The 18,767-nt window shown below is 44.8% G+C and overlaps 1 protein-coding gene across 1 annotated transcript in view; it reads right to left on the reverse strand.

Moving 5' to 3' along the window:
- The window catches only part of chrnb1l (cholinergic receptor, nicotinic, beta 1 (muscle) like), a 34,197-nt gene that overhangs the window by 4,743 nt on the left and 10,687 nt on the right, over positions 1–18,767 (reverse strand). The window contains exons 2-10 of the mRNA XM_029754859.1: positions 16,569–16,585; positions 13,610–13,743; positions 12,234–12,278; positions 11,594–11,703; positions 5,758–5,866; positions 5,457–5,604; positions 5,095–5,283; positions 4,425–4,648; positions 4,049–4,224 (exon numbers count right to left, since the gene is read on the reverse strand). Coding sequence (XP_029610719.1) covers positions 4,049–4,224; positions 4,425–4,648; positions 5,095–5,283; positions 5,457–5,604; positions 5,758–5,866; positions 11,594–11,703; positions 12,234–12,278; positions 13,610–13,743; positions 16,569–16,585 — 1,152 coding nt within the window. The remainder of the gene's footprint in view (positions 1–4,048; positions 4,225–4,424; positions 4,649–5,094; positions 5,284–5,456; positions 5,605–5,757; positions 5,867–11,593; positions 11,704–12,233; positions 12,279–13,609; positions 13,744–16,568; positions 16,586–18,767) is intronic.

The raw sequence follows: 18,767 nt of genomic DNA on the forward strand, positions 1-18,767 counted from the left end.
TGTGTCTAGTTCACATGACGTTCTTTCTTTGGGACTGTTTTATAGTCACACAGCCACCGAGAGATGTGTTTGTTCATTAGCCAGGACCAGGGCCATTCAGTATCAGTTATCACCTCTTCAGGGAGGCCAGACTGGCACCAGGACATCATAACCTTCTGGCACTACAGAGACTATGTGTCATCGCGTTTGTTTGTGTGTTTGCGTGTGTGTGGGAGAGAGTGTGTGTGACACCGGCTCCATCTGTCTGTGGTAATGAATAGAAGCCCTGGAATGTTGCTGGCACGCAACAGGCAGGACGGAGCATAGCTAGACCCTGAGCTGTGAAAACACACACACACACACACACACACACACACACACACACACACACACACACACACACATGCACACACATACACACACACACACACACACACACACACACACACACACACACACACACACACACACACACACACACACACACACACGTAAACTCAGTGTGAAGGGCACCACCTGGTCTCTAACTAGTTCTGTGACAGCAGAGAGAGAGCGTTGAATCACTACACACTCCGAGGGAACAGTTGAGTTGACACTGGCGCCATCGTCCCCAATCGCCTTGAAGCAGAGCCATCTTCTAGATAGAGTAACCTCTCCATCCCTCCATCCCTTGCTCCACATCAAAACCCACAAAATCCTCCTCTACTTTGATCACTCAACAGCTCTCCCTATACTCCACACTCATCTACCAGCCACCCTTCTCTCCCCTCCCTCAAACCGTCCGCCCCATCCTGCTCTTTTGGGATTACCCCTAATGCCCAAACCAAACAGAGGCTTATGCCCTGGCGACTGTGGATGGGGGTCTGAGGCTTAGCAGGCCTGAATATGATGCCTTTGGCCTGGGATGAGTAGTGCCCACCAGCCCTGGAGATCCATGGGTCTCTGGGTGTTTGCGAGCCCCACTCTGGGTGGTGAGACTAGGGTGGCACTCACAGACTACTGAGGGGCCAAATGAATCTGTCAGATATTTATCATCACTGAGTGGGATGTGGACAGTATAGTGGAAAGTATAGTCGGAACTACTCTTTTTAGAGGAGGCTATCAATGGAGAGCATAATAGAGCCCATGGAGAATATTGTATAGTAGAGGCTATGAAGAGTATAGTAGAGGCCATGGTGAATATAGTAGAGTATAGTATAGTATAGTATAGTATAGTTTAGTATAGTAGAGTGTATATAGAGTATAGTAGAGATCATGGAGAGTATAGTAGAGGCCATGGAGAGTATAGTATAGTATAGTATAGTATAGTATAGTATAGTGCATGGATAGTATAGTATAATATGGTACAGTAGAGTAGAGTATAGTAGAGGCTATGAAGAGAATAGCAGAGTATAGTAGAGGCCATGGTGAATATAGTAGAGTATAGTATAGTATAGTAGAGTGTATATAGAGTATAGTAGAGATCATGGAGAGTATAGTAGAGGCCATGGAGAGTATAGTATAGTATAGTATAGTATAGTGCATGGATAGTATAGTATAATATGGTACAGTAGAGTAGAGTATAGTAGAGGCTATGAAGAGAATAGCAGAGTATAGTAGAGGCCATGGAGAGTATAGTAGAGTATAGTAGAGAGTATAGTATGGTATAGTATAGGACATGAAGAGTATAGTATAGTAGAGTATAGTAGAGGCCATGGAGATTATAGTAGAGTATAGTTGAGACAATGGCGAGTATAGTATAGGGCATGTAGAGTATACAATAGTATAGTAGATGCCATGGAGAGTATAGTAGAGTATAGTAGAGGCCATGGAGAGTAATGTAGAGGCCATGGAGATTATAGTAGAGTAGAGTAGAGGACATGGAGAGTATAGTATAGTATAGGGCATGTACAGTGGGGGAAAAAGTATTTGATCCCCTGCTTATTTTGCACGTTTGCCCACTTACAAAGAAATTATCAGTCTATAATTTTAATCGTAGGTTTATTTGAACAGTGAGACAGAATAACAACAAAAAAATCCAGAAAAAGGCATGTCAAAAATGTTATTAAATGATTTGCATTTTAATGAGGGAAATAAGTATTTGACCCCTCTGCAAAACATTACTTAGTACTTGGTGGAAAAACCCTTGTTGGCAATCACAGAGGTCAGACGTTTCTTGTAGTTAGCCACCAGGTTTGCACACATCTCAGGAGGGATTTTGTCCCACTCCTCTTTGAAGATCTTCTCCAAGTCATTAAGGTTTCGAGGCTGACGTTTGGCAACTCGAACCTTCAGCTCCCTCCACAGATTTTCTACGGGATTAAGGTTTGGAGACTGGCTAGGCCACTCCAGGACCTTAATGTGCTTCTTCTTGAGCCACTCCTTTGTTGCCTTGGCCATGTGTTTTGGGTCATTGTCATGCTGGAATACCCATCCACGACCCATTTTCAATGCCCTGGCTGAGGGAAGGAGGTTCTCACCCAAGATTTTGACGGTTCATGGCCCCGTCCATCGTCCGTTTGATGCGGTGAAGTTGTCGAGTCCCCTTAGCAGAAAAACACCCCCAAAGCATAATGTTTCCACCTCCATATTTGACGGTGGAGATGGTGTTCTTGGGGTCATAGGCAGCATTCCTCCTCCTCCAAACACGCCGAGTTGAGTTGATGTATAAGAGCTCCATTTTGGTCTCATCTGACCACAACACTTTCACCAGTTGTCCTCTCAGTCATTCAGATGTTCATTGGCAGACTTCAGACAGGCCTGTATATGTATTCTTGAGCAGGGGGACCTTGCGGGCGCTGCAGGATTTCAGTCCTTCACGGCGTAGTGTGTTACCAATTGTTTTCTTGGTGCCTATGGTCCCAGCTGCCTTGAGATCATTGACAAGATCCTCCCGTGTAGTTCTGGACTGATTCCTCACCATTCTCATGATCATTGCAACTCCACGAGGTGAGATCTTGCATGGAGCCCCAGGCCGAGGGATATTGACAGTTCTTTTGTGTTTCTTCCATTTGCGAATAATCGCACCAACTGTTGTCACCTTCTCACCAAGCTGCTTGACGATGGTCTTGTAGCCCATTCCAGCCTTGTGTAGGTCTACAATCTTGTCCCTGACATCCTTGGAGAGCTCTTTGGTCTTGGCCATGGTGGAGAGTTTGGAATCTGATTGATTGATTGCTCCTGTGGACAGGTATCTTTTATACAGGTAACAAGCTGCGGTTAGGAGCACTCGCTTTAAGAGTGTGCTCCTAATCTCAGCTCGTTACCTGTATAAAAGACACCTGGGAGCCAGAAATCTTTCTGATTGAGTGGGGGTCAAATACTTATTTCCCTCATTAAAATGCAAATCAATTTATAACATTTTTGACATGCGTTTTTCTGGATATTTTTGTTGTTATTCTGTCTGTCACTATTCAAATAAACCTACCATTAAAATTATAGACTGATCCTTTCTTTGTCAGTGGGCAAATGTACAAAATCAGCAGGGGATCAAATACTTTTTTCCCCCCCACTGTAGAGTATAGAATAGTATAGTAGAGGCCATGGAGAGTAAAGTAGAGGCCATGGGGAGGATAGTATAGTGGAGTATAGTAGAATAGTGTATAGTGTAGTAGAGGCTATGTGGAGGAAAGTAGAGCACAGTTGAGGCTTTGGAGAGTATAGTTGAGTATAGTAGAGGCTATGAGTATAGGATGAACATTACCTACTGTGCTAGACTATTGGGATGGTGTATAGTAGAGTATATTAGAGGGTATAGAGGTGGGAGGAATAGGAACTAGGTTCCCAGACTATAGCAGATTGTGATGATATAGCACGTATAGACATCTATTGGCCTAAAGAAGATGATACTACTGCCAAGCCTGGGCACACAATGTACCTAACTATAATGAAGCTGGCACAGGAGAAAAAGGCATTTATACTTATGCCTCAGGATAGTGCTGAAAAGAAGATTCATGCTTTGGCTAGCTTGTATTCAGTCGAATACAAATCTCTTTACCACCAAATCGTTGTAGCCAAGACGACTGTCTCAAACCAAAAGCAATTATCTACTGGTGGATCACTGGTCTGTGTGTGTTAGTTGATACCTTACCTGCCTCTCCAGGGTAGGACCAGTTCAGGGTTGATCTTCCTGAAGAAGTACTCTCCCCCCGGCCTGCGTCCGTCGATGCTCTGGAGGGGCGTGTCATCACTAGGCTCCTCCTCCAAAGGCTCCTCTGGGTGGGGCCTCTGCATGCCCAGGTACTTCGGCAGGAAGTGGATGAACACCTGGATGAGGGGTCAAAGGTCAAGGTTTTAGCAGGAAGTAGCAAATATATGGCCCCTTGGCATTGAACCAGTGCAGAAGCAAGAAATTGCATAGAGATGTATTGCAAAGATAATGAAGAAGAAGAATGCTGAGGATCCTAGAGTCTATGTCTCATACAGACTCCACCGTCCATAGCGCCTCCATGTAGGCTACAGCTCACCTTGCGCACCCAAGGGGGCATAATGTGTGTGTAGGGGGTCCGATGGTGCAAGTTGAGGACCACCACACTGAGGATGACTGAGAAGGTGACCAGGATCATGGTGAACATGACATAGTTAACAATAAGAGGGATGGCCAGGGAGGTCTCGGGAACCTTGTCAGCCAGCAGCAGCATGAACACAGTGAGAGCGATGAGGACAGAGATAGACAGGGTCATCTTCTCACCTGGGAGAGAGAGGGAAACACAGGGCTAAAACATGGCGGCTATGGATCTACTGTAGTTGTCTGGCAAGTGATAACGCCGCCTGTGCTTAAACATTATGAACCACCTAATGACAAATATTGCTTCTTTTACAACTGTGGACCACATTAAGTTGGTTCATCAGGCTGCCAGTTTGAGACCCCTGGTCTAAAAATATTGAAATAAACCCCCAAAAAGTATAAACAGACTACATAAACATCGTACCCAGAGCGCAACATATATTCTTACTGATACTTCCTTGTTGTGTAATCAACAATGGCAAGTTACCCATCTCAATTTATCATAGAGATGGAAAGAGGGCACACATCCTATCTTTGTGCTGAGTGTGCCCTCTATCGAGTTCTATGCAAGTTACACATGCCAATGAGACATAATGTGCATATGTGGCATAGTGTGGCATGGGACTGACATGCGCCAGGTGGTAGATAGAAGACAAAGATGGCCAGGACCATGGTGAGGATGCAGGGCACAATGATGTTAACGACGTAGAAGAGAGGCTTCCTCTCGATGATGAGATAGAAGGTGATGTCTTCATACAGGTCCTCGGGGTTCACGTTCTTTCTGCTGGGCTTATGACAGATCGCCCACTCCCCGTTCTCTGTGGAAAGGGAAAGGGAGATGAAGGGCAGAGGGGAGATGGGAAAAGGGGGAAGGCAGCGGGACGAGTGGAGAGGTGTATGAGGGGAGAAAAGAGAAGATTGGAGAAGAGTAAAGAAGAGGAGGTAAGAAAAGAGAGGCCAGAAGAGAGAAGAGAAGAGAGAGGACTCTAACCAGTGAAGGCGTTCTCATCTATGATAATCTCATGTATCTCCTCTCCTTTCTCATCCAGGGCATACTGCAGGTCCACCTCTGATGAGTCGTAGGTGTAGGAGCGGAACACCATGGTGCAGTTCTGCCAGTCAAACGGAAAGTACGCCACCTATAGACAAAGAAGGTTATTACAGAGTGGGAGTGCTGATCTAGGGACCTGATCCGAGATCAGCAGTCCTACTTTGAGAAGTTTTATGAATACGGGCCCTGGTTCATTACCTCTATTGGTTAATAATAATATAATAATGTATTGATAATGTACCTCTATAGGGCAGCTGCTGCGGTAGATAGCAGGAGGCAGCCAGTTGACTGTCCCATCACTGTAGACCAGCACGTTGACATACAGAGCCACGTCAAACTGACCATCATTACTGTGTGGATAAGGAGGTTCACATAAAGGACAATCAGGAGTCATGTGATGCACATTTTATTGATCTAACCTTAATTTAGACAGGGGATTCCCATTGAGACCAAGGTCTCCTTTTCAAGGGAGCCCTGCATCGTTGCTTTGTCATTGTGGGGTGTTATGTGTAGATTGAAAAAATATATATATATATATTTTAGAATAAGGCTGTAACACAACAAAATGTGGAAACAGTGAAGGGGTCTGAATAGTTTTGAATGCATTGTAAATTAATAAAAAATGAAAAGCTGAAATGTCTTGAGTCAATAAGTATTCAACCCTTTTGAATGGCAAGCCGAAATGCTGTATTTTCATGAGTAAAACTTTGCTTAACAAGTCACATAATGAGTTTCAAAGGAGTTTTTTTAGTATAAGAGCTAAGCACAGGCAGTATCCTAGAGGGAAACCTGGTTCAGTCTGCTTTCCAACAGACACTGAAGGTTCCTGAGTTACCTAGTTACATTTTTTTACTTAAATTGGCTTGAAAATGTATGGCAAGACTTGAAAATGTCTGTCTAGTAATGATCAAAAACCAACTTGACAGACCTTGAAGAATATTTTAATGAATAATATGCAAATATTGTACAATTTAGGTGTGCAAAGATCTCAGAGACTTACCCAGAGAGACTCACAGCTGTAATTGCTGCCAAAGGTGATTCTAACATGTATTGACTCAGGGTGTTGAATACTTATGCAATCAAGCTATTTTGTTAGAATTTTTCTTACACTTTGACATTACGGAGTATTTTTTGTAGATCGTTGGCAAAAAAATGACAATTAAATCAATTTTAATCCCACTTTGTAACACAACAAAATGTGGAAAGGTCAAGGGGTGTGAAGTAGTTCAAAACAACACAGTAGGTTACTTCAAAACACAGTAGGTTACTTCAAGAAAAGCTCTGGGAGGGCCCCAACCATTTTTTCACCATATTCAGTTAAGTGTAATTAACACACTGCTTAGCATATTTATGTTTTGTGTAATACACGATTTCCAGTGTTCTATTTGTGACACTCATTTGTGTAAAGGTTAAAGATCACTAGACTTGTTATGGATTGTTCTCAAATCGTTTGATAGTGATTGACGTCAGAGCTACTGAAGTTTCAATGACAAATTGTTTAGTATTCTATTAATGACATTATGAACACTGTGTGATTCTGTAGCAGCTGGCAAAGTCACTGTCTTTTGTTTTGACTTCATACAAGCCTCTCGGCTGAGGTTTAGAGAACATTTGGTGCTGTCTGATTAGAATATAAAGGGCCTGTTTCCAAGAGGCCCGTTAGACAATATTTTTGCTTCTGCTCTGGAGGTGTTCTCACAGAATTTTTGTATTAAATCGGATAGATTTTTGATTGATGTTATCATCGACTGCTCTCCTTTTGGTTCACCTGAAAAATCCCTTTACACCAGCATTACCCACAACAATTGAGAGGTAGAGCCTACAAGCAATGTGTTTAAATGACCACAGTGTTACGTGGATTGATCGTTTTTTTGTGTCATTGGAAAACAACTCTTAATTCAAATTTTCTAATTTAGTAAAAGGCAACCCTGTCACTTGGTTTGCAATTGAGCTGAGAGATGGGGCTGAAGGAATTCAATCATGCTCAAATTCATAGATGGAGATATGGATGCATGGACTAGCAGTCCACAAGATCAGCATGATAGTTTTAACATCATATTTTGAAGCTTTTTATAATTGAAGATTCCTGTTACTGTATGTGGACAATATCTGGATTAGGCAATTGCATTGTTTCAAAAGAAGGCATGCATTTCCTCCTGCACTTGGACAAACTCGTATTCTATAGCTGAAAATATAGTCAATGGATTGCCAAACCTGGAAATGTTAGCCTTTGACTCAACCTGACACCATCTAAATGCATTCATTGGGTACTGTATTTCTTAATACTTGAGGTTGGTGGAATCCAAACAATGAGTGTTGAGGCATGCTACATCCATTAAAGGGAAAGTTGAAGTTTCTTATTTTCAAATTTCATAAAGGGTTGTTGTTGTAGACGAGTCACGAGAGACCAGGTAGTACTGATAACACTAGAAAACTGTCTCATTGCTTGGTAGAAGCTGTTTGTAGATTACTACTAATTGTTCCACTCACTCTTCAACAGCTTTTTCTGGTGACATCGATCAGAATGTCACAGACCCAATAGATGACTTCTGGATCTGGGCTCAGTCTCAACGGCAAAAGCCTCCCATCTTTGAATCCTGGGAAGAGGAAGGCCGCGAGGACAACACCAGCCTGATTCTGTTCATCTCGCTGTTAAAGGTTGGCCTGGACTGTCTGATCCTGCCCATCTGCCTGTGCCGGCTTCACACCTCCTTCATGGGCGGCTGTGGCCTCTCCGTCTTCCTGGTCAACATGGCGTTGCCATGCGCCATGGCGGCTGTGTGGTTCCTCGGACCTGCCTGCTCCCCAGTGTCCAAGTGCTTCCACTTGGAGCATGCCTCGGACGTGTTCAACGAGCTGCCTCTGCCCATGCTAGCCCTGGGGCTGCTGGACTATGCCTCCGAGCCATGCTACGCCGGGTGCCACACCGACACCTGCAGAGCCCTGTGGAACTGCGCCCTGACGCTGCTGGTGTGGGTGCTGCCCGGCCTGCACCCCTGCTGCTCAGCTGTCAGCAATCTCATAGAGGTCGAATACGAGGGAAGTTAAGAACCCTTCAGTGTGCGTGGTGCAGTAGTCTGTGATAGTGGGGCATCTCAGTGGGGATCTGCATAGGCATCTTCTGTGTGCTGCTGACCCACTACAAACAGCTGTCCTCATGGCTGGAGGAGGCCAACAGGCTGACAAAGCAGTGGGACGATGTCAACCCAACGCTGCAGAGCAACTTGAGCTTCAGGTATGCCCAAGTTAGGGCAGCTAGGGGCCAACGAGGACGAGGAGAATGCATCCTTTAGTCCTTTACGTCAGTCTGACTTTTGGCTTCAGCAAAACGTGGGCATCTTACCTGGTCATGTGCATCGCCTGTGAGCTCTTGGGCCTAGTGGTCCCAGCATACATTGGCGTCAGCCTCCTGCGGTTTGAGTGTGCCAACAGCTTATTGGTGGGGCTGGTGTTCTGGCTCAAGAGCGACTGGCTGGGGCCGTACAGTGATCTCCCTGACGGCATCTGCCAGTTGCAGGTTTTATTGGCACTTAAGTAGAGGAGCCGTTACAGACTCTGAGAAGCATGGACAGAAACCCATGCCTGCATTTACAGTTGAAGTCGGAAGTTTACACACACTTAGGTTGGAGTCATTAAAACTTGTTTATCAACCACTCCACAAATATCTTGTTAACAAACTATAGTTTTGGCAAGTTGGTTAAGACATCTACTTTGTGCATGACAGAAGTAATTTTTCCAACAATTGTTTAAAGACAGATTATGTCACTTATAATTCACTGTATCACAATTCCAGTGGGTCAGAAGTTTACATACACTAAGTTGACTGTGCCTTTAAACAGCTTGGAAAATTCCAGAAAATGATGTCATGGGGGTGCTTTGCTGCAGGAGGGACTGGTGCACTTCACAAAATAGATGGCATCATGAGGCAGGAAAATGATTTGGATATATTGAAGCAACATCTCAAGACATCAGTGAAGAAGTTAAAGCTTGGTCGCAAATGGGTCTTCCAAATGGACAATGACCCCAAGCATATTTCCAAAGTTGTGGAAAAAATGGCTTAAGGACAACAAAGTCAAGGTATTGGAGTGGCAATCACAAAGCCCTGACCTCAATTCTATAGAACATTTGTGGGCAGAACTGAAAAAGTGTGTGCGAGCAAAGGAGGCCTGACAGGAGGAATGGGTCAAAATTCATCCAACTTATTATCGGAATCTTATGGAAGGCTACCCGAAACGTTTGATCCAAGTAAAACAATTTAAAGGCAATGCTACCAAATACTAATTGAGTGTATGTAAATTTCTGACTCACTGGGAATGTGATGAAAGAAATAAAAGCTGAAATAAATCCTTCTTTCTACTATTATTCTGACATTTCACATTCTTAAAATAAAGTGGTGATCCTAACTAACCTAAGACAGGGAAATTTTCCTAGGATTAAATGTCAGGAATTGTGAAAAACTGAGTTTAAATGTATTTGGCTAAGGCGTATGTAAACTTACGACTTCAACTGTAGCTAATTCAAAACACTGTAGGCTTCTCTAAACAACACTGTAGCGTACATAACTCAAGAAGAGGTAAATGCATATCCCATGAAACTGATTTAGATCAAATGGTTGATGTGCAGATAAATAACAGGAACGTTTCACCTGTAAAACTTAACGAATTATCATTCACGATTGACAGTAAGAAATGTGAAGGGAGGGTGACCACAAACAATTGTGCGTAAAGTCTAGGTAAAGAAACACATTTGCAGGATGTTTTTCAGCTCTGGGGAAAAGCAATGTGGGGGGCGGGACAGGGTCAAAAGAAAAATACAAGGCCCCAGGCACATCTAAGGAGTGCAGAGTTTTTCCTGTTCAGTGTCACATGGTCAGGAAAAACTCTTGGTGATGGAACATGGATGGCTGTTCTCTGCTTTTCCAAACTCTTGGTGATGGAACATGGATGGTGTTTCTGCAATTCTAAACTTGGTGATGGAACATGAATGGTGTTCTCTGCTATTCTAACCTCTTGGTGATGGAACATGGATGATGTTTTCTGCGGGTGATACAACTTAGTATTCAACGTCTGTCCATGTCTGAGGACGTTGGGAGATGACATGGAAACAGGCCACTAGGGGCAACTGTTACCTTCAAGTAGGTTTTGGTTTTGTTAAGGTATTGTGGACAGGGATGGCAGATGGTTGTAAACATCTGAGTCCAAATGTTGCAAGTTCAAATCCAGTGATAAAAAGTTTTGGAGATTTTGGTTTTAAGCCTATCCCAAACCCTTACCTTAACCATTCGGAGTTAATGCCTAACCTTAAGGTTTCGGAGTTAATGCCTAAACTTAACTGTCACGGCTGTTCAAAGGATTGGACCAAAATGCAGCGTGTTCGTAGTTCCACATATTTATTTATTCCGTGAAACTAAATGCAATACACTAAATACTTGAAACACAAAAAACAACAAACCGTGACGCAGAGAGGAAAACACACTACTCAAAAGATAATCACCCACAAAAACAGGTGGGACAAACATCAACATAAATATGACCTCCAATTAGAGGTAACGAGGATCAGCTGCCTCCAATTGGAGATCAACCCAAACAACCCCAACATAGAAATAGACAAACTAGAACTAAAACATAGAAATAGACAACATAGAAAAACCACCCAAAACACCCCCTGTCACGCCCTGACCACTCTACTATAGAAAATTACCTCTTACAAGGGTCAGGATGTGACATTAACCATAACCTTAAAAATGTTGAGTTAATTCCTAAACTTAACTTTAAACACTCAACTTAGAAATTTGACATTTGAGACACATGGATGAACGTCTAATTCTGAAGTGAGACTGTGAGAGCTGGTTGGATGGAACATGGATGGTGTTCTTTGCTATTCCAAACTCTTGGTGATGGAACCTGGATGGTGTTTCTGCTATTCTAAACTCTTGGTCATGGAACATGGATGGTGTTCTATGCTATTCTAAACTCTTGGTCATGGAACATGGATGGTGTTCTATGCTATTCTAAACTCTTGGTCATGGTACATGGTGTTCTATGCTATTCTATTTTGGAGCAGGACAGGAGTCTCACTTGTTGATGAGGTAGATGTCTGGCCGCCACACCTTGTTGGGAGGAATCCTGAGGACATCTATATTATCGTAATCCTCTGGATTCCATGATAACCTGTAGTCGGTCCATGCCTAGAGAGAGAGGGAGAGAGGGAGGGAGAGAGGGTGCGTTAAAGAGAGGGAGGGATAGAGAGAGAGAGAGAGAGAGAGAGAGAGATAGAGAGAGAGGAGCAGCAAAAGAGACACAGTCCCAATGTGAGGAGGAGATAAAAAGAAAGGACAGAATGGGAACAGAGGTGAAATCATTATTGCTTTTGTCTGGTGTTGCTGTCATTTATAACGTGGCCGCGGCAGTCTCATTGACACACACACTGCACTGTCACACACACTCAGGCCCGCTCCAATACCAATTAGCACCGCAGACCGAGGGAGCGAGGGAAGAAGAGACGGGCGAAAAATGAAAAGAAAGAAAGAGAGAGACAGAGTGAGAGAGCAAAAGAGCAAGGCTGCATGTGTGAGGGATAAAGAAAGAAATAATTTACCATTATAAAAAGTGACAAGTCCCATTTTTGAAAGAGAGGTGGAACGTGGAGATGAGAAGAGAGGGAGGCAACGAGGGAGGATTAGCGGAGAGATGATGAAGATAAATGCTTGACGCTCACCATATTCATGAACACATTGGTTGTCATCTCCTCGTTCTTCTCATTCTGCCCAGAGAGATCGAGACATTAAGCTGGGGGAGAGTTTCATTCTGCCCAGAGAGTTAGAGACATTACGCTGGGGGTGAGTCTCATTCTGCCCAGAGACAGAGACATTAAGCTGGGGGTGAGTTTCATTCTGCCCAGAGAGATCGAGACATTAAGCTGGGGGAGAGTTTCATTCTGCCCAGAGAGTTAGAGACATTACGCTGGGGGTGAGTCTCATTCTGCCCAGAGACAGAGACATTAAGCTGGGGGTGAGTTTCATTCTGCCCAGAGAGATCGAGACATTAAGCTGGGGGAGAGTTTCATTCTGCCCAGAGAGTTAGAGACATTACGCTGGGGGTGAGTCTCATTCTGCCCAGAGACAGAGACATTAAGGTGAGGGTGAGTTTCATTCTGCCCAGAGAGTTAGAGACATTACGCTGGGGGTGAGTCTCATTCTGCCAGAGACAGAGACATTAAGCTGGGGGTGAGTTTCATTCTGCCCAGAGAAATAGAGACATTAAGCTGGGGGTGAGTTTCATTCTGCCCAGAGACAGAGACATTAAGCTGGGGGTGAGTTTCATTCTGCCCAGAGAAATAGAGACATTAAGCTGGGGGTGAGTTTCATTTTGCCCAGAGAGACAGAGACATTAAGCTGGGGGTGAGTTTCATTCTGCCCAGAGAGATAGAGACATTAAGCTGGGGGTGAGTTTCATTCTGCCCAGAGAGACAGAGACATTAAGCTGGGGGTGAGTTTCATTCTGCCCAGAGAGACAGAGACATTAAGCTGGGGGTGAGTTTCATTCTGCCCAGAGAGACAGAGACATTAAGCTGGGGGTGAGTTTCATTCTGCCCAGAGAGACAGAGACATTAAGCTGGGGGTGAGTTTCATTCTGCCCAGAGAGATAGAGACATTAAGCTGGGGGAGAGTTTCATTCTGCCCAGAGAGACAGAGACATTAAGCTGGGGGTGAGTTTCATTCTGCCCAGAGAGACAGAGACATTAAGCTGGGGCTGAGATTTATTCTGCCCAGAGAGATAGAGACATTAAGCTGGGGGTGAGTCTTGTTGCGCATGGCAGCCCGCTATACTCAATCCTGTCCTAGGAAAGCATAATTGGCTATGCATGATTGGAGGCTCTATGTTCCTGAGAGAGGGCTGGCTGGCAGAATAGTTGGTAGTGCCAAGTGTGTCTGTGTGTGTGTGCCCTCAAGAGCAAGTTTGTATTTGTTTCTTTGTGTCTATGTATGAATTGTTTGAGTGATTATGTGTGTGTGTCTGCATGTTTATTTGTGTTATCGTGTGCGTGTGTGTGTATGTTTATATGTGTGTTCCGTGTGCGTGTGTGTGTCGTACCAGGCTGACAAGCTGGGAGAGGGTCATCCCGACTCGAACCTGGACTTTCTCCTCCCATTGTTTAGCTGGCCGGACCTTCAGGTTGTAGTTCTGGAAGATCTTCTGGTGAAGTAGCCTCTCTGTCTCTGACGCACCTGGAGAGAGATAGAGAAAGATGGAGAGAGAGATTGAGGGAGGAGGGGGAGGGAGAGAGGTGGAGAGAGAGAGAGAGAGAGGGAGAGAAAAATAGAGAGAGGGAGAGAGGGAGAGAGAGCAAAAGATGAGAGATACCGAGAACGAGAGAGCAAGAGAGAGATGGAAATAGAGAGAGAGCGAGAGAGGGACAGAGAGAAAGATATGGAATGCGAAGGGAACAAGAGGGAAAAAGAGGAGAGAGAGAGAGGCTGAGGGGCTGATACAACAAGGAGCAGGTGGTGTAAAATGGGTAGCAAAGGTGATCTGTACTGCAATCGATATCCACTATTGCACCACAAGTTCAAAGAAATATCTGGAACAGTGGCAAAATATGAGATCAAAATAGATTCTAAACAGAATGATCACACAATGGAGTGTTAAAGAGCTTCGTTAAACGTTCCATTTGATCTCTGATGAAGGAACACTTTACTTTGATCTTTCATTCTTTCAATGTGGACTTCTGGGGCTGTAATTATCAAGCTTCTTAGAAAACATCTAGGATCGGCTCCTTCCTGTCCATGTAATCGTATTCATCAGCGCTCGTACTCTAAGATGCTCAATAAATATGGGCCCTGACTTATATTTTTGCTTTGATTGAACAGTAATATTCTACAAATCTACCAAACTATGTACATCCCTCTCAAACTCTCTTTCCATATGTCTATCTCTCTATTTCAATTGCCCCTCTGTCTCTTTATATCTCTCGACCCTTCTCTCTCTTTTCGACAGGTCATTAACTCCCTCATTCCCTATCCTCTATCACGGTCACTCTATCACAGTCTGGCTGCCTCTCTCTCTCTCTCTCTCTCTCTCTCTCTCTCCCCATGTCTCGCTCTCCCTCTTTGACTTTCCATCACTCCATTTCCTTCTCTCTTTATCTCCCTTTCCTTCTCCTTCTCCTTCCCTCTCTCTTTCACTTTCTCTAGCTCCCTTTCCCTCCCTCCCTCTCTCTCTTCCCCCCTTCTCTCCTCCCACTTCTCCCTCTCTCTCTTTGGAGGAAATCACAAAATCCCTGATCCCTTCATACCTCTCCTGCCTGGTTTCCCTCTCCAGAGAGAGAGAGAGAGGGGGGACACATACAATGACACTACACCACCACAGTAGGCACCCAGGGGAGACAATGGCCTAGAGGTCACCAGCTAGCATGGGGGGATGTTTGAGAGGTGAGACATTGGCCTAGAGGATACCAGCTAGCATGGGGGGATGTTTGGGAGGGGAGACAATGGCCTAGAGGTCATCAGCTAGCATGGGGGGATGTTTGGGAGGGGAGACAATGGCCTAGAGATCATCAGCTAGCATGGGGGGATGTTTGAGAGGTGAGACATTGGCCTAGAGGATACCAGCTAGCATGGGGGGATGTTTGGGAGGGGAGACAATGGCCTAGAGATCATCAGCTAGCATGGGGGGATGTTTGAGAGGTGAGACATTGGCCTAGAGGATACCAGCTAGCATGGGGGGATGTTTGGGAGGGGAGACAATGGCCTAGAGGTCATCAGCTAGCATGGGGGGATGTTTGGGAGGGGAGACAATGGCCTAGAGGTCATCAGCTAGCATGGGGGGATGTTTGAGAGGGGAGTCAATGGCCTAGAGGTCACCAGCTAGCATGGGGGGATGTTTGGGAGGGGAGACAATGGCCTAGAGGTCATCAGCTAGCATGGGGGGATGTTTGAGAGGGGAGTCAATGGCCTAGAGGTCACCAGCTAGCATGGGGGGATGTTTGGGAGGGGAGACAATGGCCTAGAGATCATCAGCTAGCATGGGGGGATGTTTGAGAGGGGAGTCAATGGCCTAGAGGTCATCAGCTAGCATGGGGGGATGTTTGCTAGCGACACCCCCACTGGGTGGCGAGGTCAAAGTCAAAGGCACGGCTCTTGGTTGGGTGTATGTTTTTTTTATTCTGTCTGTCACTCAAAACCAAAGTGCACAGAGGCTAGAGTGGTACTGTTATTAGGTTGCTAATAAAGTCATGACAATGACAAACTGTAATGACATTTTTACCAGTCTTTTTAAAGAGATGTCATTTATCATTTACACATGGCATGGGTTTCTTCAGTCGCTTAACACACAACCTCAACACAACCTCAGATGCAAACAAATATGTGCCCATGCCATGCATTGCACACACACACACACACACACACACACACACACACACACACACACACACACACACACACACACACACACACACACACACACACACACACACACACACGCACACACACACATACACACACAGCCATTATTATGGGCCGTCCTCCCCTCAGCAGCCTCCACTGACACACACACAAACTTTCCTTACCAGTGAGAGTGAGGCAGAGGCAAGCAGACACCACCCACAGGAAAAGGTCCATCCTCTCTCCCATCTTCATCCTCATAGTCATCCTCAAAACACCTCAGACCACAAGGGCCCACACCGTCTTGCCCCTTCACCTGGCAACTAACAAACCAACCAAACTGTACTGCAGGGGCGTACCAACCTTACCCACCAACCGTACCCACTCTCCCAATGGGTGGGCACTCTAACCACCTTTAGCAGGAACCTGGATAGTCCAACCAAGTCGCTAATCGTTAACACACACCCCCACACACACCCCCACACACACATCCAGGTCCAGAGCATTAAACAGGCCAACACAGCCGCTACACCACCGTTTAGCTATGCCAACCTTACAGGCGGAGCCTGTTGTGCGAGTGAACAGTTTTTTTCTCTCTCTCTCTCTCTCTCTCTCTCTCTCTCTCTTCTCTTTTTGGGTGGGAGTCGTCTGCCTGGGGACGCTCTCACCTGATTGGCCGGTGGTGCTGGGAGTGACAGGAGGAAGGAATTTGTTATGGACTATGAAAGCCTCCGTAGTCAGACACCTGTTAGTTAGGTTTTGGCCGGGGGGTGGGTGGGGGGGTGGGGGGGTTTGGTCATGACAATAGGTATATTTTTGGGGAGAACAAAGGGGTGACGTTCAGATGATCCCCTTTGTTATTCCCAAAAATATACCTATTGTCATGACCCCCACATCAGGTCACACTGTGCTTTTGGTGGAAACCTCATTGTACATGCTGCTATTTCCCTGTTTTGACTTCCTGCCAGGTCGCCAAATTGCGTGCTACCCTCTAATGTCTCTCTCTATTTCACTCCATCAATTTATCTCTGTCTGGCCATCTGTGTCTTTTTAGTTAGACTGTATGTTGCCCTCTCTCACTCTTTCTCTCTCTGTGTCTCTGTCCTTTGGTGGAATGGCATTCCAAGCTCTGCCCAGTGTATGTGGAGCATTGGAAAGACTGGGGGGGAACTCCAGCTTAGACATAAACCAACCATAAAACACCACAGCCAGCCCTGTCTAGAGTCCAACACCTGGTCAACACACTCAAACATCACATCACTATCAACACAGGTAATCCGGCTAGAAGGCCGTCTCAAGGGCTAGATATGTCATAATTAAATAGGGACTGGATGACATTAACTGACCAGGAGAAACTATGGGCCTTGGTCTATAACTAGTAGAGCGCAGAGTTTCTCCTGGTCAGGTCTAACAGTCAGGGAAAATACCTGGTCCACCATTTTTTATGATGGCTTCCTCCCTTTTTCTTTATTCTCGCTTTCACCCCTACTCTCTTTCTGCCACCCCCCCTCATGCCCCCCCCCTCTCTCATTCACTCTCTTCCTCCATCCCTGTCCTGCTCAATTTAATTTCAATTTAAGGGGCATTATTGGCTTGAGAAACACATGTTTACATAGCCAAAGCAAGTGTAATAGCTAATAAAAAATGTACAGTCAACATTACACTCACAAAATTGCCCCAAAAATTAAGATATTTCAAATGTCATATTATGTCTATATATGTTGTAATGTGTTGTAATGATGTGCAAATAGTTAAAGTACAAAAGGGAAAATAAATAAACATAAATATAGGTTGTATTTATGGTGTTTGTTCTTCACTCGTTGCCCTTTTCTTGTGGCAACAGGTCACACATCTTGCTGCTGTGATTGCACACTGTGGTATTTCACCCAATAGATATGGGAGTTTATAAAAACTGGATTTGTCATACATTTATCAGGAGGTTCAGTTTCCACCTCATTTATTGGGCAATGTGCACAAAGCCTGTCTTTGGGTCAGTCACAGTGGTCAGGTATTCTACCACTGTGTGCTGTCTGTTAAGGGCCAACTAGCATTCTAGTTTGCTCTGTTTTTTTGTAAATTCTTTCCAATGTGTCAAGTAATTTTGTTTTCTCGTGATTTGGTTGTGTCTAATTGTGTTGCTGTCCTGGGGATCTGTGCGGTTTGTTTGTGTTTGTGAACAGAGCCCCAGGACCAGCATGCGTAGGGGATACTTCCCCAGGTGCATTTTTTTGTAGGTGATGGTTTTGTTATGAAAGTTTTGGGAATCGCTTCCTTTTAGGTGGTTGTACAATTGAATGGCTCTTTTCTGGATTTTGTTAATTAGCAGGTAATTATTTGGTGTTTTACGTTGTACACTGAGGATATTTTTGCAGAATTCTGCATGCAGAGTCTTAATTTGATGTTTGTCCCAGTTTGTCAATTCTTGGTTGGTGAGTGGACCGCAGACCTCACAACCATAAAGGGCAATAGGTTGTATAACTGATTCAAGTATTTTTTAGCCAGATCCCAATTGGTATGTTGAATTTTATGTTCTTATTGATGGCATAGAAGGCCCTTCTTGCCTTGTCTCGCAGATCGTTCACAGCTTTGTGGAAGTTACTTGTGGCGCTGTTTAGGCCGAGGTATGTATTGTTTTTTGTGTGCTCTATGGCAATGGTGTCTAAATGGAATTTGTATTTTGTGGTCCTGGCAACTGGACCTTTTTTGGAACACCATTATTTTTGTCTTACTGAAATTCTCTGTCAGAGCCCAGGTCTGACAGAATCTGTGCAGAAGATCTAGGTGCTGCTGTTGGCCATCCTTGGTTGGGGACAGAAGCACCAGGTCATCAGCAAACAGTGGACATTTGACTTCGGATTCTAGTAGGG

The sequence above is a fragment of the Salmo trutta genome, chromosome 5 (genome assembly GCF_901001165.1).
Source record: "Salmo trutta chromosome 5, fSalTru1.1, whole genome shotgun sequence".
Taxonomy (NCBI): domain Eukaryota; kingdom Metazoa; phylum Chordata; class Actinopteri; order Salmoniformes; family Salmonidae; genus Salmo; species Salmo trutta.